Genomic DNA, 24,516 nt, shown 5'->3' on the forward strand with positions numbered 1-24,516 from the left:
GGCCTTTCTGCCCAAGAAGTCCGCGCTGACCAGCGAACCCCCCACACTAACACTATCCTACACACGCTAGGGACAATTTACAATTATACCAAGCCAATTAACCTACAAATCTGTACGTCTTTGGTGTGGGAGGAAAGTGGATCTCCCGGAGAAAACCTATGCAGGTCACGGGGGGAACGTATAAACTCCATACAGACAGCATCCGTAGACAGGATCGAACCCAGGTCCATGGCGCTGTAAGGCAGCAACTCTACCGCTGCGCCACTGTGCCACCCTCCAAGTTGGATCTTTTCATTTCAGTTGGTAAGCACTGAAATTATGACAACCCGTCATCTCATTTTCTATCCTGGCAAGGAAAGCATTAGTTATGTATTAGGAGTATATGCTTAATAACTGTAAGATACACAACACACAGGGCCACAGAGTGAAAGTATTGGGAAAATTCACATTTGCCTCAACTATATTCAGTAGAATTAGGTTGCTGTGGAAGTTAGATTGCATGGGATTCAGGGAAAGCTAGCTAATTGGATACATAATTGGTTTGATGATAGAAAGGATGGGATGGCGATGGAAGGTTGCTTTGTTCTGTAGGTCCATGACAAGTAGTGTGCCTCAGGTAGGTGCTGGGCCCATTATTGGTTGTCAGCTATGTCAATAATTTGGATGAAAAATGTACAAGGCGTGATTAATAAGTTGATGACACTAATTTTAGCTGGCATCATAGACAGGGAAGGAAGTAATTAAGAATGACTGCGTGATCTTAATCAGCTGGGTAAGTGAGCTGAGGAATGGCAAATGGTGTTTAATTCAGATAAGCATGAGATGTTGCATTTTGGGAAGTGAAACCAGGGTCGGACTTTCACAGTCAACAATAGGACCCTGGTAGTGTTGCAGAACAGAGGGTCCGAGAAGTGCATAGATCCATGAAAGTGTCGACACAGATAGACAGAGTGGTGAGGGCTTTTGGCATCCTGGCCTTAATCAGTAAGGCTGTTGAATATAGAGATTGGGGTGTTGCAGGTATATTGCAATTATACAAGACGTTGGTGAAGTTGCACGGAGTAATGTGTTCAGATTTGGTCACCATTCTATAGGAATAATGCCATTAAGCTGAAAAGAGTGCAGAAAATTAGAATTTTCTACACTCTTTGTGACTGTTCTTGCATTTAAGATAAAAGAGACTGTTAAAGATTGTCTTATGTTAACTACATGGTGGGGCAGTGGTAGAGTTGCTGCCTTACAGCACTTGCAGCTCCGGAGACCCGGGTCCGATCCTGACCAAGGTGGTGTCTGTACAGAGTTTGCACGTTCTCCTCATGACCGCGTGTGTTTTCGCTGAGTTCTTTGGTTTCCTCCCACACTCCAAAGACGTACAGGTTTGTAGGTTAATTGGCTTGGCATAAGTGTAAATTGTCCCGAGTGTGTGTAGAATAGTGTTAATGTACTGGGAACGTTGGTCGGTGCGTCTCGGTAGGCCGAAGCAAAGATCATAGGGCGGAGCAAGATGGTCCACTTCTGCAAAATACAATGGACTGACGTGTATTCAAGGGGGGGGGGGGGGGGGGGGGGTGTAATGTACAGGAGATGAATCGCAGAGGTGCCTCCAAAGTAATTCAGATAGTTTTAATTACCAGTCTTTTTTACTATTGTTAGAGCGCTTATACATTTAAAAAAAAGAATTAAAGTGTGGAACTGCTGCATTTACGAAGAAACCTGCAATTATAGCGGAGCAGTACGCTCCGCTTGCAGATGACGCCGCCAACTTGACAGAAGCTGGTTACGGGAACGTCGCTAAAGATTACCCATCAGCTACTACAACTATTTCGCGAAGTGAACCATCTCGCTCCGCTCTACGATCTTTGGGCCGAAGGGCCTGTTTCCGCTCTGTATCTCTAAACTAAACCAAACTAGCCAGTCTATTAGTTATCAGATGGTGTGTGATTTCAATAGCGTGCTTTATAGTAAGGTACTTTGTAGTACAAAAATAAGGTGCATGCTCCACAAGGTCACAAAAATAATGAACATCTTACACATGTTATGGTGCTGCCTCTAATTGAACCATTAATTAGTAACCTTGCTCAAAGTATAGACTTCATTATATCCACTTACATCAAGATGCTGGACTGCAGCTGATACTGTTGTCCACACCAGTGGTGTTGTCTCAAAGGGCCGAAAGGCCTACTCCTGCACCTATTGTCTATCACGTTTGTCATCATGTCTTCAGGTCTACAAAGTTGTACAACAGGTGTCAGCAATCTGCAATCCACAACCCAAAATCATCCGGCCCGCAGGCGGATTTTTTCCCCCGTAATCATCCGGCCCGCCGGGCACCAGCGCCCTGAGCAGCGGCCGAACGGCGAGCTCCGCCTGTACTGCATCCTGCGCAAAGCCGCCGGCACGGTCGCTCAATTTCTGTGAACACGTTTAAGAAAGAACTGCAGATGCTGGAAAAATCGAATGTGGACAAAAATGCTAGAGAAACTCAGCGGGTGAAACATGCAAGGATTGCATGAGGCTGCCTCACCCGCTGAGTTTCTCCAGCATGTCTACCTTCTGTGAACGCATGATTTCATGCCTGCCATCCGGGGCGGGATCTATGTGTATACATGATAGATGTGGCTCGCCATCCGCTTACAGACATGCGTCCCAGCCCTTATGCAGAACAAGGTTGCCGACCACTGTTGTACAATTTCAAGATACCAGAAATCTCTGTAGACCAAATTGCTCTTCTGCCCAACTTGTATCAGAAATGTGTTTACTCATAACTTAAGTAATCAATAGCACACATATTGTTAAAGAAACATGAAATATTACCAAGCTGGTTCACTTACATGTGGTGCTGGAGCACCTGAAAAAAACATGTGGACGGGTTCCAAATCATGATTTCTTTTAAGGTATTCCGCTGTAGCGAAACTGAGGTATGACCCCAAACTGTGGAGGAAAATACTTGGCTTAAGTCATTTGAGCTTTAGTTTAGATTTCATATTAAAGATATACAATAAAACATCACCACGAATTCAGTATCTGAGTTGTTATTAAACATTATAGTCAGTGAGTGGGCAAAGACTAGCGAATGGAATTTAACATGGGGAAATTGGAGATCGTACATTTTGGTATCAGAAAACAAAAAGGCAATTTAGTATAGAAGTTGGGATGTAATGTTAAAATTGTACAAGGCATTGGTGAGGCCAATTCTGGAGTATGGTGTACAATTTTGGTCGCCTAATTATAGGAAGGATGTCAACAAAATAGAGAGAGTACAGAGGAGATTTACTAGAATGTTGCCTGGGTTTCAGCAACTAAGTTACAGAGAAAGGTTGAACAAGTTAGGGCTTTATTCTTTGGAGCGCAGAAGGTTAAGGGGGGACTTGATAGAGGTTTTTAAAATGATGAGAGGGATAGACAGAGTTGACGTGGAAAAGCTTTTCCCACTGAGAGTAGGGAAGATTCAAACAAGGGGACATGACTTGAGAATTAAGGGACTGAAGTTTAGGGGTAACATGAGGGGGAACTTCTTTACTCAGAGAGTGGTAGCTGTGTGGAATGAGCTTCCAGTGAAGGTGGTGGAGGCAGGTTCGTTTTTATCATTTAAAAATAAATTGGATAGTTATATGGATGGGAAAGGAATGGAGGGTTATGGTCTGAGCGCAGGTATATGGGACTAGGGGAGATTATGTGTTCGGCATGGACTAGAAGGGTCGAGATGGCCTGTTTCCGTGCTGTAATTGTTATATGGTTATATGGTTATAAATTATGAAAATGCAAAGAGTCTGAAAGTGAGTTAAATAGGTGTTCTGGAGCATGAATCAAGTAGTTAAGAAGGCAAGCAAAGTTTTGCCTTTCATTTGAGTTTCCTCCCATATCACAAAGAAATGTAGGTTTGTTAGTCATACAGCGTGGAAACAGGCCCTTTGCCCCAATTTTCCCCCACACATCTACACGTCCCACCTGCCTGCATTTGACCCACATCCCTAATCCGATCCTATCCATGTACCCGTCTAAATGTTTCATAAACGTTGCCCCTACCACATTTTGCATGAAAAAGTTACCCCTCAGGTTCCTATTAAATCTTTCCACCCTCACTTTAAACTACTGGCCTCTGGTTCTCGATTCCCCTACTCTAGGCAAGAGACTCCGTGCGTCCACCCAATCTACTCCTCTCATGATTTTGTACATATCCATAAGATCAGGTACGGAAATCGCTATCAAAACATAGAGGGAACAGGGGGACACAATTTCATGGCGGCCACGCGCGCATGCACACACACGCGCACACGGCTTTGGAGGCTTCAGCCGTGGGTCCTCTGGACGGTAATTAGTGACGGGTGCCGGCAGTTGCCGAAAAAAACCGCGTAAGGCCCACAGCCAGTGTGGAGAAGAAGCGCTAAATGCAGCTCAACTCTGCCTGTCTCGCCGGGTTAACCTACAGCCCTGCTTGGACTGACGGGACACCAGTCGGGAGCCGTGGAGCTAGCGCTGCTTCTCCGCGCTGACTGTAAACCTGGGCCATCGTTGGCAGGAGTTGAGCTGGGTTTAGCGCTGCTTCTCTGCGCTGGCTGTGGGCACCGCTCCCGCCTGACTCCAGACGTCTCTAGCCACCCCCGGGCGAGCGGGTGGGGGAGGGGGGCACTCGGGTGGGGAAGGGCGTGGTCCAGTGGCGGTGCGGCAGCGATTGCAGTGGGGGGGTGAGATGGAGGGGGGAGGGGGAGGGGGCCTCAATTGGTGGGCATGTGGGTATTGTGACGTCAGCAGCTGGCAAGCGGCGATTATATTTTTTAAAGTGAGTTTTGTGAACAATTTTATTCAAAGTCCTGGGAAATAATTGAGCAAATTTAGAGAGGAGTGCATTTCTGAAATCACAAGTTAAATCCCTACCGAAATATGTAAAAATCTCCGCGTTTTTGCATCTGGTTTTCGAGGAAATACGTTTCAAAGCAAAATGACACCCACCCACACACAGTTTAAAAAGTATATTGATATATGATATGATAGATAGATAGATGTTCTTCGTGATGAAGGCCATCCTATCCAGGGAGCAAAACACTTCTACCAAGTGAAGCAGTGATTCAGTTGCACTTCTGTTCTGTAATCAATGCTCACAACATGGTTTTCTCGGCAATTGTAAAATATCTCCGTTCAGTCACAGGGTGACTCTGAACCTTCAGCAACTTGTCCCTCTTATCCTCCATCTCATTCTCGTTCTTACCCCTCTTCTTTCTCATCTGACAGTGTTGTGAAACCCAATGCAAGATCAAGGATCACCACCTCATCTTGCTATTTAGCACAAACTCTCCACCTGTAACAAAAGCATGGTAGTGCTGCGGTAGAGTTGCTGCCTTACAGCATCAGGGACATTAAAGTGTGATGGCATCTATTAAACAGGAAATGGCTAACATTATAAAATTGCTTTAAGTTATTTAACAATTAGAAATTTTTGACTAAAATAGCTTTCTGATATGTAGCCATGCTATGGCCACAAATTATTAATTATCTTTTGTACCTGTGACCAAAAAATGCAAATGGTTTCTCTTTAAGGCTGGGCAGTAAGATGTTGACAATTTCATGAATGAGTTGATGAATGTTCTGCATAAAGGGTTCCTTGGATCGAGTTTCTCTTCCAGCAAGGCGCAAGGAATAAACTGAAATTGAAAGCATTAATCCTTGAGTAAAATTTCAAAATATTATACTCTGAAGTGCAATGTACATTAAAATTTGTAGTGATGGGAACGAGGTGGGGGAAGTAAAATAGCTAAGATACAATGCTGGGCTTCAGTTCTGATATTCATCACCATATCAGATGAAGTCATAGAGTGTGGAAAACAGGCCCTTCCACCAACTTACCCCACCTACATTAGCCCCACCTGCCTGTATTTGGCTCATATCCCTCCAAACCTTTCCTATCCATGTACCAGTTCAAATGTTTCTTAAATGTTGTGATAGTACCTGCCAGTAGTACCTGTTAGTACTACCTCCCCCAGCAGCTCATTCCATATACCACAGCCCTTTGTGTAAAAAAGGTTCCCTCAGGTTCCTATTGAATCATGCCACCCTCACTTAAATCTATGTCCTCTGGTTCTAGATTCCCTACTCTGGGTAAAAAAAAAAGTGCATTTACCCTATCTAATCCTTTCATGATATTATACACTATATTGGAGAGGGATATATCGGCAGAAAATCCCAAGGTAAATTTTCTACCAATGTTGCTATGGAAGCATTTCATAGGTAAAATGTTTTTCATCAGTGTAAATAGCCAAAGAATACAAAGAAGTTCAAGATAGAGGGAGTGCAGAGAAGGTTCACCAGACTGATTCCTGGGATGTCAGGACTGTCTTATGAAGAAAGACTGGATAGACTTGGTTTATACTCTCTAGAATTTAGGAGATTGAGAGGGGATCTTATAGAAACTTACAAAATTCTTAAGGGGTTGGACAGGCTAGATGCAGGAAGATTGCTCCCGATGTTGGGGAAGTCCAGGACAAGGGGTCACAGCTTAAGGATAAGGGGGAAATCCTTTAAAACCGAGGTGAGAAGAACTTTTTTCACACAGAGAGTGGTGAATCTCTGGAACTCCCTGCCACAGAGGGTAGTCGAAGCCAGTTCATTGGCTATATTTAAGAGGGAGTTAGATGTGGCCCTTGTGGCTAAGGGGATCAGAGGGTATGGAGAGAAGGCAGGTACGGGATACTGAGTTGGATGATCAGCCATGATCATATTGAATGGCGGTGCAGGCTCGAAGGGCCGAATGGCCTACTCCTGCACCTAATTTCTATGTTTCTATGTTTCTAAGATCATCTTTAATCAGTATTCATATTATAGTGGTACAGCAGGTTGTTAGTTGTTAGAACATTGTGACCGCTTCCAAGACAGACTAGTGTAGGAAGTGGGTGTTAGTATAAATCGTACAGTAGGGTGGGGTTAGTGATGCTGTTCTACCATGATTGGTTCTCATGCATAGAAATATAGAAAATAGGTGCAGGAGTAGGCCATTCGGCCCTTCGAGCCTGCACCGCCATTCAATATGATCATGGCTGATCATCCAATTCAGTATCCCGTACCTGCCTTCTCTCCATACCCCCTGATCCCCTTAGCCACAAGGGCCACATCTAACTCCCTCTTAAATATAGCCAATGAACTGTCCTCAACTACCTTCTGTGGCAGAGAATTCCAGATTCACCACTCTGTGTGAAAAATGTTTTTCTCATCTTTTACCAATCTGCATCCTTCCCCATAAGGAGTGAATATGGTAAGCTTACATGTCGTAAGAATTTAAACATACTCGCCATATCTGTCAGGCGGTCTACTAATACGGCCGAAACGCGTACGGACCAAGCCCACTCCCCCTTCGCCAGATAGATTAAAGGGAGGTGGAGAACCCGGAAGAGAGAAAGCAGCAGGGGACACCCGTGGTGACCGACAGGGGGAGCATGCAGGAGAGGTATTATTGTGGTTAGTCATAGCCGCCAGTTGTGGAGGGGTATGGGACATGCTGGAACTGGTGGACGCGGCAGCAGACGGCTGGAACTGCAGTGGTGGAGGACGGGCTCCTTCACAGCCAGCAAGTGTTGGCGGCTCCGACGGTATAGGGTGCCATCATAGTCCACAAGGTAAGATCGTGGTTCTTCAGCCAGGCCAATAACGCTACCCAAACGGTAATGTCCCACGGTAGTTTGTAAACTAATGACGTGGCCCGGTAGTAGAGGTTTGAGTGGTTTGCTGGACTTGTCTTGCGACCGTTTCTGTATGACGTGTTTCTCCTGGATATGCTTTTGATTGTAGCTGGCTTCAGCACCTGTGGCACCAACTTCTGCTGGACAATCGGAATCGGAGGTCTCGTTGTTCTGGACATCAGTCGCTGGGCCGGCGAGCCCAGGGTTCCGTCTCTAGCAATGTTCCTGAGGTTTAAGAGGTCGAGATATACGTCTGAATTGGCTAGGTGTGCGCGTTCCATTAGATGTTTAGTGCTTCTGACAGCTCGTTCAGCGAGTCCGTTACTTTGTGGGTATTCAGGGCTGCTCGTGACGTGGTGGAAATTCCATCGGTTGGCAAAGAGCTTGAAAGCGTGGCTGGTAAACTGTCTTCCGTTGTTGGTCTGCAAACGGACGGGTGCGCCGAATGTAGAGAAGTGTTTCTTTAGCTTTTAAATGACCATTTCTGATGCGATAGAGGTCAGTAAGTCGAGCTCGAACCAGTTAGAATAGGAGTCAACCAGTACAAGATAGTGTTTACCGTGACATTTGAAAATGTCTGCCGCCAGCGACGTCCAGGGCAGTGCTGGTGGAGTTAGAAACATAGAAACATAGAAATTAGGTGCAGGAGTAAGCCATTCGGCCCTTCGAGCCTGCACCGCCATTCAATATGATCATGGCTGATCATCCAACTAAGTATCCCGTACCTGCCTTCTCTCCATACCCTCTGATCCCCTTAGCCACAAGGGCCACATCTAACTCCCTCTTAAATATAGCCAATGAACTGTCCTCGACTACCCTCTGTGGCAGGGAGTTCCAGAGATTCACCACTCTCTGTGTGAAAAAAGTTCTTCTCATCTCGGTTTTAAAGAATTTCCCCCTTATCCTTAAGCTGTGACCCCTTGTCCTGGACTTCCCCAACATTGGGAGCAATCTTCCTGCATCTAGCCTGTCCAACCCCTTAAAAATTGTGTAAGTTTCTATAAGATCCCCTCTCAATCTCCTAAATTCTAGAGAGTATAAACCAAGTCTATCCAGTCTTTCTTCATAAGACAGTCCAGGAATCAGTCTGGTGAACCTTCTCTGCACTCCCTCTATGGCAATAATGTCCTTCCTCAGATTTGGAGACCAAAACTGTACGCAATACTCCAGGTGTGGTCTCACCAAGACCCTGTACAACTGCAGTAGAACCTCCCTGCTCCTATACTCAAATCCTTTTGCTATAAAAGCTAACATACCATTCGCTTTCTTCACTGCCTGCTGCACCTGCATGCCTACTTTCAATGACTGGTGTACCATGACACCCAGGTCTCGCTGCATCTCCCCTTTTCCTAGTCGGCCACCATTTAGATAATAGTCTGCTTTCCTGTTTTTGCCACCAAAATGGATAACCTCACATTTATCCACATTATACTGCATCTGCCAAACATTTGCCCACTCACCCAGCCTATCCAAGTCACCTTGCAGTCTCCTAGCATCCTCCTCACAGCTAACACTGCCCCCCAGCTTAGTGTCATCTGCAAACTTGGAGATATTGCCTTCAATTCCCTCATCCAGATCATTAATATATATTGTAAATAGCTGGGGTCCCAGCACTGAGCCTTGCGGTACCCCACTAGTCACTGCCTGCCATTGTGAAAAGGACCCGTTTACTCCTACTCTTTGCTTCCTGTTTGCCAGCCAGTTCTCTATCCACATCAATACTGAACCCCCAATGCCGTGTGCTTTAAGTTTGTATACTAATCTCTTATGTGGGACCTTGTCGAAAGCCTTCTGGAAGTCCAGATACACCACATCCACTGGTTCTCCCCTATCCACGCTACTAGTTACATCCTCGAAGAATTCTATAAGATTCGTCAGACATGATTTACCTTTTGTAAATCCATGCTGACTTTGTCCAATGATTTCACCACTTTCCAAATGTGCTGCTATCCCATCTTTAATAACTGACTCTAGCAGTTTCCCCACTACCGATGTTAGACTAACTGGTCTGTAATTCCCCGTTTTCTCTCTCCCTCCCTTCTTAAAAAGTGGGGTTACGTTTGCTACCCGCCAATCCTCAGGAACTACTCCAGAATCTAAAGAGTTTTGAAAGATTATTACTAATGCATCCACTATTTCTGGAGCTACTTCCTTAAGCACTCTGGGATGCAGCCTATCTGGCCCTGGGGATTTATCGGCCTTTAATCCATTCAATTTACCCAACACCACTTCCCGGCTAACCTGGATTTCACTCAATTCCTCCAACTCCTTTGGCCCCTGCTATTTCCGGCAGATTATTTATGTCTTCCTTAGTGAAGACGGAACCAACGTAGTTATTCAATTGGTCCGCCATATCCTTGTTCCCCATGATCAACTCGCCTGTTTCTGACTGCAAGGGACCTACATTTGTTTTAACTAATCTCTTTCTTTTCACATATCTATAAAAACTTTTGCAGTCAGTTTTTATGTTCCCTGCCAGTTTTCTCTCATAATCTATTTTTCCTTTCCTAATTAAGCCCTTTGTCCTCCTCTGCTGGTCTCTGAATTTCTCCCAGTCCTCTGGTATGCTGCTTTTTCTGGCTAATTTGTACACATCATCCTTCGCTTTGATACTATCCCTGATTTCCCTTGTTATCCACGGATGCACTACCTTCCCTGATTTATTCTTTTGCCAAACTGGGATGAACAATTTTTGTAGTTCATCCATGCAGTCTTTAAATGTCTTCCATTGCATATCCACCGTCAACCCTTTTAGAATTAATTGCCAGTCAATCTTGGCCAATTCACGTCTCATACCCTCAAAGTTACATTTCTTTAAGTTCAGAACCATTGTTTCTGAATTAACAATGTCACTCTCCATCCTAATGAAGAACTCAACCATATTATGGTCACTCTTGCCCAAGGGGGCACGTACTACAAGACTGCTAACTAACCCTTCCTCATTACTCAATACCCAGTCTAAAATAGCCTGCTCTCTCGTTGGTTCCTCTACATGTTGATTTAGATAACTATCCCGCATACATTCTAAGAAATCCTCTTCCTCAGCACCCAGCCAATTTGATTCACCCAATCTATATGTAGATTGAAGTCACCCATTATAACTGTTTTGCCTTTGTCGCACGCATTTCTAATTTCCTGTTTGATACCATCTCCAACTTCACTACTACTGTTAAGTGGCCTGTACACAACACCCACCAGCGTTTTCTGCCCCTTAGTGTTTCGCAGCTCTACCCATACCGATTCCACATCCTCCAAACTAATGTCCTTCCTTTCCATTGCGTTAATCTCCTCTCTAATCAGCAACGCTACCCCACCTCCTTTTCCTTTCTCTCTATCCCTCCTGAATATTGAATATCCCTGGATGTTCAGCTCCCAGCCTTGGTCACCCTGGAGTCATGTCTCCGTGATCCCAACTATATCATAGTCATTAATAGCTATCTGCACATTCAACTCATCCACCTTATTACGAATGCTCCTTGCATTGAGACACAAAGCCTTCAGGCTTGTTTTTACAACACTCTTACCCCTTATACAATTATGTTGAAAAGTGGCCCTTTTTGATTTTTGCCCTGGTTTTGTCTGCCTGCCACTTTTACTTTTCACCTTGCTACCTATTTTCACCTTGCTACCCTCATTTTACACCCCTCTGTCTCTACGCTCACACATTTAAGAAACCCTTTCCCTTTAACTCCATCCTCCACTATCCCATTCGACACCCCACCCCCCTTATTCAGTTTAAAACCACCCGTGTAGCAGTGGCAAACCTGCCTGCCAGAATGCTGGTCCCACACCTGTTAAGATGCAATCCGTCCCTTTTGTACAGTTCCCCCTTACCCCAAAACAGATCCCAGTGATCTAAGAATCTAAATCCCTGCCCCGTGCACCAGTTCCTCAGCCACACGTTCAGGTCCCGTATCTCCCTGTTCCTGCTCTCGCCAGCACGAGGAACTGGAAGCAAACCGGAGATAACAACCCTGGAGGTCCTGCTTTTCAGCATTTTTCCGAGCTCTCTAAAGTCACGCTGCAGAATATTCATCCCCTTCTTTCCGACATCGTTTGTGCCGACATGCACTACCACTTCCGGATGTTCACCTTAGCCCTTGAGGATTTTCTGCACTCTGTCCATGACATCCTGGATCCTGGCACCAGGAAGGCAGCACACCATCCTCGCATCCCGTCTGTTGCCGCAGAAACCCCTGTCCGTACCTCTCACAATGGAGTCTCCCACTACAATGGCATTGCCTGCCTTAGGCCTTTTTGGTTCTGGCTCAACAGCCCTATTCGCATCGCAAGCCAGTCCGCCGCTCAGTGTAAACACGTCTTCTGTCCCGACTGCTTCTAAGTGGGTGAACCTGTTCACAAGAGGTACAACACCCGGGGACGTTGGCATTCCATGCTTCCCTCCCTTTCTCACTGTCTCCCACCTTCTCTCTTCCAGTACCTTAGGTGTAATAATCGTACTGTAGGACTTGTCGAGGAACGACTCCGTTTCTCGAACGAAACGGAGGTCATCCACTTGCTTCTCCAGTTCCCCAACACTGCCCTTCAGGAGCTCTACGTGGAAAAGGTTGTTGCAGTAAAGGCTGTGTCTGTTGGTGTGGTGCAAGGCTGTTGCAAATGGGGCAGGAGGCTGTCCTGTCAGGTATGTACTTGGTCATCCCAGGCCAGTAGAACAGGTTTTGTGCCTGGGTGGCTGCTGTGTGCCTCTTTGTAGTATTCCTCATGTAGTGATGAGGGGATCACGACTTTGTGGCCCTTAACTATGACACCATCCTGTATTACCAGTTCGTCGCGGACTAAGAAGAACGGCTACACCTCTGTTGGTACGCTGGATTGTCTGTCTGGCCAGTCTCTTGTGATTACAGATGAAAGTATCTGGAGGGTAGCGTCGGCGGCTGTGTGTTTGGGTAAGCGGCGCAGTTGTTTTGTAGGAACAAAGTCAATGCTGAGAACCGTAAACTCGTCCCGTTCGTAGGGGTGTCGTTCGTTGGATGCCTGTGGTGCACCAGAGAGAGTGTCCGCAACGAGCATGTCTTCACCCTTCTTGTAAACAAGTTTAAAGCCAAAGCGCTGGAGCTGCATCATCATACGCTGCAGACGCGCAGCTGCTGCGTGTATAGGTTTGTTGAGGATCGTCACCAGGGGTTGGTGGTCTGTCTCGACCGTGAAAACATTACCAAAGTCCTTGAATTTGGAACAAGCGAAGACAATGGTCAGCAGCTCCTTCTCGATTTGCGCGTAGCGCTGTTCGGTGTCGGTCATGGTGCAGGAGGCATAGGAGACAGGGCGCAAAGTTCCATCGGCAGATGATTGTAGGCAGGCTGCGATCGTGAGGCACCGCAGGTAACTGTCACAGGGCGCTTTAGGTCGAAAAATGTCAGGGTTGGTTCAACTTCGATTTTAATACGTCAAATGCTTTTTGGTGTTGCTGGAACCAGGACCAAGCAGTATCCTTTCTAGTTAGTTGTCGCAGAGGAGAACTCAGTTCACTGAGGTTTGGTATGAATTTCCCAAGATAGTTCACCATACCCAGGAATCGCTGCAGGCCGAGCACATCAGTGGGGGCAGGCATCTCTGTGATGGCAGCAGTTTTCTTCGGATCCGGCCTGAGACAGTCAGGAGTGAACACATGACCGACATAGGTGACATCTGAAACCCTGAACTTACACTTGTTAGGGTTGAATTTCAGGTTGATCTGACGTGCCCGGTCTATGATAAGCGTTAGGTTGTAGGTGTGCCTTTGCCATAAACCAAGATATCATCAACTATGATGGCACACGGGAGGCCCTGGAACAGCAGTTCCATGTTCCTCTGGAAGACCTCACTGGCCGAGTTGATGCCGAATGGCATTCTTAGAAACTTGAATCTGCCAAATGGAGTGGCAAATGTGGTGAGGTTTGACGACTCGTCGTCCAGCGGTATCTGCCAGAAAGAGCTCTTTGCATAGAGGACAGAAAATACAGTGGCTAGTCCGATCTGTGCTGCAACGTCTTCGACAGTCATAGGATAATGCAGACGCCTGATGGGAGAGTTCAAATCCTTCGGATTGATGCACACGCGGAGCTCGTTTTTATCCTTCTTGAGAGTAGCAACCATGGTGGAGACCCAGTCAGTGGACTCACTGATCTCTTCTAGTACGCCTAAGGAGACCATGTTCTTTAGTTCAGACTCAATCCTGTCTCTCATGGCATGTGGCACATGGTGTGGTGCGCGGACGACAGGGTCAACATTGAGGTCAATGGATATCTTGTAAGTCACAGGCAGCTTGCCTAGTTTGCCATCAAACAAATCAGGGTATTCTTTTACCGGGTCCACAGATATCAATAGCTTGTGGACCGACTGGTCAAAGGAAATCAGCCCCAAGTCCTGGCATGCGTGGATGCCCAACAGAGTCACAGAGTCAGAATTTAAAACATAGAAGGTCCGATTCCTTGTAGTCTTTTTAAGCACGCATTTAAAAGTTATTTTTCCCAGTGGAATCCCCCTGTAAGCAGAGTGGAGTTGTCTTTAGTCAAGGCCTCGTTATTTCTTATCTTGTTGTAGAGGTGCACAGACATTAGGTTTACTTTTGTCCCGGTTAATTTGGCCTTGACAACTTTATTATTAATCGACATCAGAATTGTAGGATCGAGAATCTTACCAGCTGTGTGAAGGAGTGAATACACAGTTGACTCCTCATGTGAGTTAATTGGACTGTCCTCGGGGGCAGAGTCGAGCTGGTCTTGAGAAGTAGAGATTGTTTTGTCTTGTTGTAGCAGGTGTAGATTAGACGCTGAACTAGAGGGTCTCTTCCCACAGTCTCTGCAAGCGGCAGAGAAATGGTTCATCTTCTTGCAGTAATTGCAAGACTTCCCGTAAGCAGAGCATGTATCTCGCTTATTGTGGAGGTAGTTACAGTTAGGACATCTCCTAGGGGGCTCATTGGCAAATCCACGATTAGCCGGTCGAGGGGCCTCGATCATAAATCTTCTGTTATCGGTCGGTGTTCACGGTCTGTCAAACCCCGTCAAATTGATAGATTACAGAAAGACACAGACTTAATGGAGCGACAAATTCGGCCAAACGACAGGCATGTGCAGCCTGCTCAAGAGTTAAATCAGGATTCCGCAGCAACTCTAACCGTAGCTTTTGATCATTCATCCCAGAGACTAATTTGTCCCTTATCAGCTGATTAGTCATTGTCTCAAATGAGCACCTCTGGGCCATGTATCGTAAATCACAAATGAGTTTCTCCACCGGGTCATCAGGAAGCTGGTGTCTCGCAAAGAATTTGGCTCTTTTTAAAATGTGGTTCGACGGCAGGTCACATATCTCACTGAATTTACGCAGTAAAACATTAGGATCGTTAATAGATTCTCCAGGTGTAACTACCTGGTCGTTGGCGTCACGAATTTCAGGAGCGTATTCAAAAGTCCGGGCTCTCATCATGTCCTCGGGACCTGCAAGGTTAAGTAGAAGGGAGACTTTGACAGTGTCTGGTTCATTTCGGTGGACGATGTTCATGTAGTGTTGGTAATCAATCTCAAATGTCAGCCATCGCTCGCCGACGTCGGTATCGAAAATAAGCTGTGCAGGCTTTCTGCAAGATTGAGCCATCATAAAGCAAGAAACAAAACTGATCAAAAGGAATAAAACCTGATAGATGGACGCAGTGGGATACCCCAAGTTGACTGACACCATGTAAATAGTCAAAGAATACAATCTGAAATTCAAGATCATCTTTAATCAGTATTCATATTATAGCGGTACAGCAGGTTGTTAGTTGTTAGAACATCTATGCATAATCAAATTTAGAATAAATCGAGAAATAACTAATAAGACTGGGGAAATTAAACCTATCATGGATTAGCAAAATTTTCTCTTGAAATGTTTAGGTGAGCAGAGCACGGTATGACAATGACTAAATTGTCAACGATTTTAAATTTAACTTACATCATTTTAACACAGGAGGATATTTGCAGCATACATTGCCCTCCATAATGTTTGAGACAAAGACCCATCATTTATTTATTTGCCTCTGTACTTCACAAAGTGCACGTTGTCAGATTTTAATAAAGGTCATTTTTATACATTTTGGATTCACCATGCAGAAATTACAGCAGTGTTTATACATAGTCCCCCCCATTTCAGGGCACCATAATGTTTGAGACAGCAATGTCATGTAAATGAGAGTGGTCATGTTTAGTATTTTGTTGCATATCCCTTGCATGCAATGACTGATTGAAGTTTGTGATTCATGGGCATTAACAGTTGCTAGGTGTCTTCTTTGGTGATGCTCTGCCAGGCCTGTATTGCAGGCCTTATGCTTGTTTGGGGGGCTAGTCCCCTTCAGTTTTCTCTTCAACATACAAAAGTAATGCTCAATTGGGTTCAGATCGGGTGATTGACTTGGCCACTCATGAATTTACCATTTTTTAAGCTTTGAAAAACTCCTTTGTTGCTTTAGCAGTATGTTTGGGATCATTGTCTTGCTGCAGAATGAACTGCCGGTCAATGAGTTTTGAGGCATTTTGTTTGAACTTGAGCAGATAGGATGTGTCTATACACTTCAGAATTCATTATATCACTACCATCAGCAGTTATATCATCAATGCAGTATAATGTGGATAAATGTGAGATTATCCACTTTGGTGGCAAAAACAGGAAAGTAGATTATTATCTGAATGGTGGCCGATTAGGAAAGGGGGAGTTGCAACGAGACCTGGGTGTCATGGTACACCTTCATTAATAGTAGGCATGCAGGTGCAGCAGGCAGTGAAGAAGGCGAATGGTATGTTAGCATTCATAGCAAAAGGATTTGAGTATAGGAGCAGGGAGGTTCTACTGCAGTTGTACAGGGTCTTGGTGAGACCACACCTGGAGTATTGCGTACAGTTTTGGTCTCCTAATCTGAGGAAAGACATTCTTGCCATAGAGGGAGTACAGAGAAGGTTCACCAGACTGATTCCTGGGATGTCAGGACTCTCATATGAAGAAAGACTGGATAGACTCGATTTGTACTCGCTAGAATTTAGAAGATTGAGGGGGGATCTTATAGAAACTTACAAAATTCTTAAGGGGTTGGACAGGCTAGATGCAGGAAGATTGTTCCCGATGTTGGGGAAGTCCAGAACAAGGGGTCACAGTTTAAGGATAAGGGGGAAATCTTTTAGGACCAAGATGAGGAAAACCTTTTTCACACAGAGAGTGGTGAATCTCTGGAATTCTCTCCCGCAGAAGGTAGTTGAGGCCAGTTCATTGGCTATATTTAAGAGGGAGTTAGATGTGGCCCTTGTGGCTAAAGGGATCAGGGGGTATGGAGAGAAGGCAGGTACAGGATACTGAGTTGGATGATCAGCCATTATCATATTGAATGGTGGTGCAGGCTCGAAGGGCCGAATGGCCTACTCCTGCACCTATTTTCTATGTTTCTATGTAAGTGAGCCAGTACCTTCAGCAGCCATACGTGCCCAGGCCATAACACCACCACCACCACCACCGTGTTTCACAGATGATGTGGTACACTTTGAATCTTGGGCAGTTCCTTCTCTCCTCCATACTTTGCTCTTGCCATCAGTGTTAATCTTCGTGTTTTCTGTCCACAAGACCTTTTTCCAGAACTGAGGTTGCTCTTTTAAGTACTTCTTGGCAAACTGTAACCTGGCCATCCAATTTTTGCAGCTAACCAGTGGTTTGCATCTTGCAGCGTAGCCTCTGTATTTCTGTTCATGAAGTCTTCTGCAGGCAGTGGTTGTTGACAAATCCACACCTGACTCCTGAAGAATGTTTCTGATCTATCGGACAGGTGTTTGGCGATTTTTCTTTATTATAGAGAGAATTCTTCTGTCATCAGCTCTGGGTGTATTCCTTGCCCTGCCTGTCCCTTTGCGATTAGTAAGGTCACCAGCGCTCTCTTTCTTCTTACTGATTTTCCAAACAGTTGATTTTGGCAAGCCTAAGGTTTGGCTGTCCCTAACAGTTTTATTCTTGCTTCTCAGTCTCATGATGGCTTCTTTGAATTTCATTGGCAATACTGGCTGAAAAGATGAAGTACGAGGGGAAGCTGGCCAGGGATATAAAGAAGGAGAGTAAAAGCTTCTTTAGGTATGTTAAGGGAAAAACAGTAGCAAATTCAAATGTGGGTCCCTTGAAGGCAGAAACGGGTGAAATTATTATGGGTAACAAGGAAATGGCAGAAGAGTTGAACAGGTACTTCGGATCTGTCTTCACTAAGGAAGACACAAACAATCTCCCAGATGTACTGGAGGGCAGAGGATCTAAGGGGGTAGAGGAACTGAAATAAATTTTCATAAGGCGAGAAATAGTATTGGATAGGCTAATGGGACTGAAAGATGATAAATCCCCAGGATGGTCTGTATCCCAGGGTCCTCAGGGAGGTGGCTCTAGAAATAGTGGATGCATTGGTGATCATTTTCCAATGTTCAATAGATTCAATGGAGTTCCTGTGGATTGGAGGATAGCTAATGTTATCCCACTTTTCAAGAAATGAGCGAGAGAGAAAACGGGGAATTACAAACCAGTTAGCCCGACTTTGGTGGTGGGAAAGATGTTGGAATCAATTATTAAAAAGATAATAATGAGGCATTTGGATAGCAGTAAAATGATTAGCCCGTCAACCTGGATTTATGAAAGGGAAATCATGCTTGACTAATCTTCTGGAATTTTTTGAGGATGTGACAAGTAAAATGGATGAAGGGGAGCCAGTGGATGTAGTGTATCTAGACTTTCAGAAAGCCTTTGATAAGGTCCCGCACGGGAGACTGGTGACTAAAATTAGAGCACATGGTATTGGGGGTAGGGTGTTGACATGGATAGAAAATTGGTTGGCAGACAGGAAGCAAAGAGTAGGAGTGAACGCATCATTTTCAGAATGGCAGGCAGTGGCGAGTGGAATGCCGCAAGGCTCGGTGTTGGGGCCACAATAGTTTACCATATATATTAATGATTTGGAAGAGGGAATTAGGAGCAACACTAGCAAGTTTGCTGATGACACAAAGCTGGGTGGCACTGTGAACTGTGAAGAGGATGTTAGGAGGTTGCAGGGTGACCTGGACAGGTTGAGTGAGTGGGCAGATGCGTGGCAGATGCAGTATAATATAGATTATACGGTGAGGTTATCCACTTTGGCGGCAAAAACAAGGGAGCAGATTATTATCGCAATGGGGTTAGGTTAGGTAAGGGGGAGGTGCAGCGAGACCTAGGTGTCCTTGTACACCAGTCACTGAAAGTTGGCGTGCAGGTACAGCAGGTAGTGAAGAAAGCAAATGGAATGTTGGCCTTCATAACAAGAGGATTTCAGTATAGGAGTAAAGAGGTTCTTCTGCAGTTGTATAGGGCTCTGGTAAGACCACATCTGGAATATTGTGTTTTTCCATTTTGGTCTCCTAATTTGAGGAAGGACATCCTTGTGATTGAGGCAGTTCACGAGATTGATCCCCGGGATGGCAGGACCATCATATTAGGAAAGATTGAAAAGACTAGGATTGTATTCACTGGAGTTTAGAAGGATGAGGGGGATCTTAAAGAAACATATAAAATTATAAAAGAACTGGACAAGCTGGATGCAGGAAAAATGTTCCCAATGTTGGGCGAGTCCAGAACCAGGGGCCACAGTCTTAGAATAAAGGGGAGGCCCTTTAAGAAAAAACTTTTTCACCCAGAGATTTGTGAATTTGTGGAATTCCCTGCCACAGAGGGCAGTGGAGGCTAACTCACTGGATGGATTTAAGAGAGAGTTAGATAGAGCTCTAGGGGCTAGTGGAATCAAGGGATATGGGGAGAAGGCAGGCACGGGTTAATGATTGGGGACGATCAGCCATGATCACAATTAATGGTGGTGCTGGCTCAAAGGGCCGAATGGCCTCCTCCTGCACCTATTTTCTATGTTTCTAACTTTGGTCCTCATGTTGATAAACAGCAATAACATTTTCCAAAGGTGATGGAAAGACTGGAGGAAAGACTGGGTGCTGAGAGCTCTCTTATACCTGCATGAAGGAGGCAATTAAACACACCTGAGCAATTACAAACACATATGAAGCCATGTGTCCAAAACATTATGGTGCCCTAAAGTGGGGGGACTATGTATAAACACTGCTGTAATTTCTACATGGTGAAACCAAAATGTATACAAAATACCCTTTAATAAAATCTGACAATGTGCACTTTAACGACACGTGATTTTAATTACAAATCTCAAATTGTGGAGTACAGAAGCAAATAAATAAATGATGGGTCTTTGTCCCAAACATTATGGAGGGCACTGTATGTGGAAAAACACACATTTGAGCTCATTATGCCCCAGGTGATGAGATAACACCAATAATTTAACAAGGAACAGAGAGGAGAGTGATAGAACAAATCAAAAAGACTTGTGGACATGATGAATGACATAATCATGTACCAAATCATATAAAACATTATTTTGCATCAACAAAGATATTTCTGAAGATCCATACAGTGTTACCTTCTACAGAATTATCAAAGTGTTTTCCCCACTGGGCATAATGTATGGATCCACCTCCAGCCCAAGGAAAGCAGATAAGTCTGAAAAGAGCTTCAGGTTTTCTATACAGACAGTTCACTAATTTATCCATCTCTGTAATATAATGCACAAGTTAAAATAATAATAACATTACACATAACGTTCAGATACTTTCTGCAATATATTTGCAATACTGTTGGTTAAGAAGGAACTGCAATGCTGGAAAATCGAAGGCAGACAGAAATGCTGGAGAAAGGCAGCATCTATGGAGCGAAGGAAATAGGCGATATTTCGGGACGAAACCCTTCTTCAGACGGATGTGGAGGGGGGGGGGTCGGGAAGAAGAAAGGAAGAGGTGGAGCAGTGGGCTGAGGGAGAGCTGAGAAGGGGAGGAGAAAGTAGGGACTACCTGAAATTAGAGAGGGTGCAAACTGCCCAAGTGAAATATGAGGTGCTGCTCCTCCAATTTACGGTAGTCCTCACTCTGGCCATGGAGGAGGCCCAGGACAGAAAGGTCAGATTTGGAATGGGAGGGGGTGTTGAAGTGCTGAGCCACCGGGAGATCAGGTTGGTTATTGCGAACCGAGCGGAGGTGTTGGGCGATGCGGTCACCAAGCCTACGCTTGGTCTCACCAATGTAGAGCAGCTGACATCTAGTGCAGCGGATGCAATAGATGAGGTTGGTGGAGATTGCAGGTGAACCTCTGTCGCACCTGGAACGACTGCTTGGATCCTTGAATGGAGTCAAGGGGGAAGGTAAAGCGACAAGTGTAGCATTTCCTGCAGTTGCAAGGGAAAGTGCCCGAAGAGGGGGTAGTTCGGATGGGAAGGGACAAATTGACCAGGGAGTCACGGAGGGAGCGGTCTCTGCGGAAAGCAGATGGGGAGGAGATGGGAAGATGTGGCAAGTGGTGGGATCACGTTGGAGGTGGCGAAAATGTCGGAGGATTATTTGTTGTATGTGACGGCTGGTAGGGTGGAAGGAGAGGACAAGGGGCTCTGCCCTTGTTACGAGTGGGGGAATGGGGAGTGAGACCAGAGTCATGGGGTATAGAAGAGACTCTGGTGAGAGCCTCATCTATAGTAGAAGAGGGGAACCCATGTTCCCTGAAGAATGAGGACATCTCCGATGCAACACTTTTGGTATCCAAATGCAAATCCTAGATCATGTGACAGCAGATGGTTATGTGGAGAAAATAGAAATGGGAGAGCATTTTCCTGTGACAACCATAAACTGAAGTAGTCAGATCTCACAACAAATGGAAGTTTATAACTTATAGTCATGGAAGATCTTGGGAGAAAGAGAAAAAAAAACTATAACCATATGAAACTTTCAAGATCTGAACTGTAGGTCAGAATGCTGAGGAACTTCAGGTAAAGTTGCCACAGGCAGGGAAGGCAGCTAACTGGAGACAGTAAACAGGCGGTAGGTACAAGGTGGTGAAATGGAATTCAACAACATGAAAAGAAATGCATCTGCACAACACATTCCTGCTCCCTAGTAACTCACAGCAAAACAAATAATTTTTGTCACTTGGTCTTAACTGGTCTTTTTTGGAACAGCTGGCAGTGTTAGATGGCACCAAATATTCACAATGACTTGGATGACGTTTACTGATGACATGAAAGTGGATGGCATTGTGAGTAGCAAGGAGAAGGCAATGAGAATTCAAGCATGTGGATGACGTGGATCTTGGTGGACAAAAATGCTGGAGAAACTCAGCGGGTGAGGCAGCATCTATGCAGTGAAGGAATAGGTGACGTTTCGGGTCGAGACCCATCTTCAGACTGATGAGGAGGTGGGGGGGGGGGGGGGGTGCAGGAAGAGAAAGGAAGAGATGGAGACAGTAGGCTGTGGGAGAGCTGGGAAGGGGAGGGGAAGAAGGGAGATAGCAAGGACTACCTGGAATTGGAGAAGTCAATATTTATACCACTGAGGTGTAAACTGCCCAAGCAAAATATGAGGTTCTGCTGCTTCAATTTGTGGTGAGACTCATTCTGGCCATGGAGGAGGCCCAGGATAGAAAGGTCAGTTTCGGAATGGGAGGGGGAGTTGAAGTGCTGGGTCACCGGGAGATCAGGTTGGTTACTGCGAACCGAGTAGAGGTGTTGGGCGAAGCGATCGTCAAGCCTACGCTTGGCCTCACCTATGTAGAACAGCTGACACCTAGAGCAGCGGATTGCAATAGATGAGGTTGTAGGAGGTGCAGGTGAACCTCTACTTCACCTGGAAAGACTGCTTGGGTCCTTGGATGGAGTCAAGGAGGAGGTAAGGCGACAAGTGTAGCATTTCCTACGGTTGCAAGGGAATGTGGTTTGGGTGGGAAGGGACGAATTGATCAAGGAGTTACGGAGGGAATGGTCTCTGCGGAAAGCCGACGGGAGGAGATGGGAAGATGTGGCCAATGGTGGGATCCCGTTGGAGGTGGCGAAAATGTCGGAGGATTATCTGTTGTATGTGACGGCTGGTGGGGTGGAAGGTGAGGGCAAGGGGACTCTGTCCTTGTTACGAGTGGGAGGATGGGGAGTAGTGGATAGAGGAATAGAGTCCGACAGCAGAATCGGCAGGAGACTTTGCGCGGGAGCAGGAGCTCCATGGTTGTCCTGCGGGGCGTAATACCACCCGCAAGTCTAAACGAACCCGTTGACTCAGATGAGTCCGGGGAAGAGGGATACCCTCCCTCAACGGAGGGCGCCTGAGGACGACTTCTCCCATATGGAGCTACTTATGGAGAAGTTGCTCCAACAATGATCTGCTCCAAGGGAGGGAGCAGTATCAGCACGGCCTACAGCAGTGCCGGTGCCGGGAGCCTCGCTTCCCGACATTAGCGCCAACAGCAGAATCGGCAGGAGACTTTGCGCGGGAGCAGGAGCTCCGTGGTTGACCTGCGGGACGTAATACCACCCGCAAGTCTAAACGAACCCATTGACTCAGATGAGTCCGGGGAAGAGGGATACCCTCCCTCAACGGAGAGCGTCTGAGGACGACTTCTCCCACATGGAGCAACATATGGAGAAGTTGCTCCAACAATGATCTGCTCCAAAGGAGGGAGCAGTATCAGCACGGCCTACAGCAGTGCCGGTGCCGGGAGCCTCACACATGGGGCAGCCCAATGCCTTCCCCATTGGAGGGGGAACTACATGTGGAAGAAACCACTCTGAATCAGAGTACAAAGAAGAGGGGGGGGAAACCTTCCCAGGGACAAGCAGAAGAAAGGAAGTAAGTAAGTAAGTTTTACTTATATTGCACTGTTTAAGTCAACACCAAAATGCTTTACATAAAAGGAATAATAAGCTTCCATACAAAGGGCCATGTCAGCACAGGTATCCTCAGGGGCCTACGAACCTCACTCTCAGTGGAGGGGAGTGTGAATGATCAGTAGGTAACTGATCTCGAATTTAAAGTATGAACATACTGAAGCATGCATATGGCCTCAAGAGCCAGCAGTTGGCAGAATATCCGCATAGGCGACAACACACCCCACACCTCCATAGGGGGTAAGCGGTTCACTGAATCCGGTGGTAGCTTGAAAGCTGGGCACGGAAATACGACCAGAGTCGTCTTTCAAGGCAGACTCAAAATAATGGCCAGAATTGTCCTACAAGGCAGGCTCAGTATGATGAGGTTTTCAGACCAGACCCAAGCAGAGGTCGGGAGAAACATGGAATCCACACTCCTTACCAGTCCTACTCCCAATCAAGGAGAGAAAAGGAATCCGCATCAGGGGCCTTTGGGCTTACCACAAGACCACCGGTAGCCATGGAGGTAGGTGGGTCTGGGTTTACTGAAACAAGGGATTGTGGAGCAGTTACATGTTGGTAATTTACTCTTGTGTTCTTGTTCAAAATGACAATAACATGAAATTTCAGAACTGGTTTAAAAAAAACAAAAAAAAACAGATAATAACGTGATAATTTTACTGCACAACATACACAGGTTCCAAGCAGACTTGGAACTCGGACTGGAATTGTCTTCGAGGCAGGCCCAGTAATTTTGGGCAGGATTGCCATTCAGGACATGTGACAGATGGAGGATGTCACTTCATCCAGGTTTAACTCATTTGTGCAGTATAGACTTTTAGAAACAGTAATTTTGTTACGGTCTAACTACTGTTTTATAGGAGCTTCCTATAAAATGGTCACATGGCATGCTTCGACCTCAAAGATGCATACTATTCGGTGTCTATTCACTAAGAACAGGAGATATTTGAAGTTTAACTGGATGGTATGGATCTGCCAAATGGGTTGACATCAGCTCCTAGACTATTGACAAAACTACGGAAACCAAATCTGGGTCTACAAAGGTCTCAGAAACACATAGTAATGGCATATTTGGACAATTTCATTTTGGAGGCACCAAGAATTGGC

At 45.6% G+C, this 24,516-nt stretch overlaps 1 protein-coding gene across 3 annotated transcripts in view; it reads right to left on the reverse strand.

Moving 5' to 3' along the window:
• Nucleotides 1-24,516, reverse strand: part of olah (oleoyl-ACP hydrolase) — a 48,718-nt gene that overhangs the window by 11,708 nt on the left and 12,494 nt on the right. For all 3 annotated transcript variants that reach the window (XR_004410051.1, XM_033012910.1, XM_033012920.1), the window contains exons 2-4: nt 20,131-20,262; nt 5,501-5,639; nt 2,832-2,931 (exon numbers count right to left, since the gene is read on the reverse strand). Coding sequence is in view for 2 of the 3 variants with exons in the window: in XM_033012910.1 (XP_032868801.1) it covers nt 2,832-2,931; nt 5,501-5,639; nt 20,131-20,260 (369 nt within the window). In the remaining variant the exon portion in view is untranslated. The remainder of the gene's footprint in view (nt 1-2,831; nt 2,932-5,500; nt 5,640-20,130; nt 20,263-24,516) is intronic.

This window comes from Amblyraja radiata, chromosome 2 (assembly GCF_010909765.2).
Source record: "Amblyraja radiata isolate CabotCenter1 chromosome 2, sAmbRad1.1.pri, whole genome shotgun sequence".
Classification (NCBI taxonomy): Eukaryota; Metazoa; Chordata; class Chondrichthyes; order Rajiformes; family Rajidae; genus Amblyraja; species Amblyraja radiata.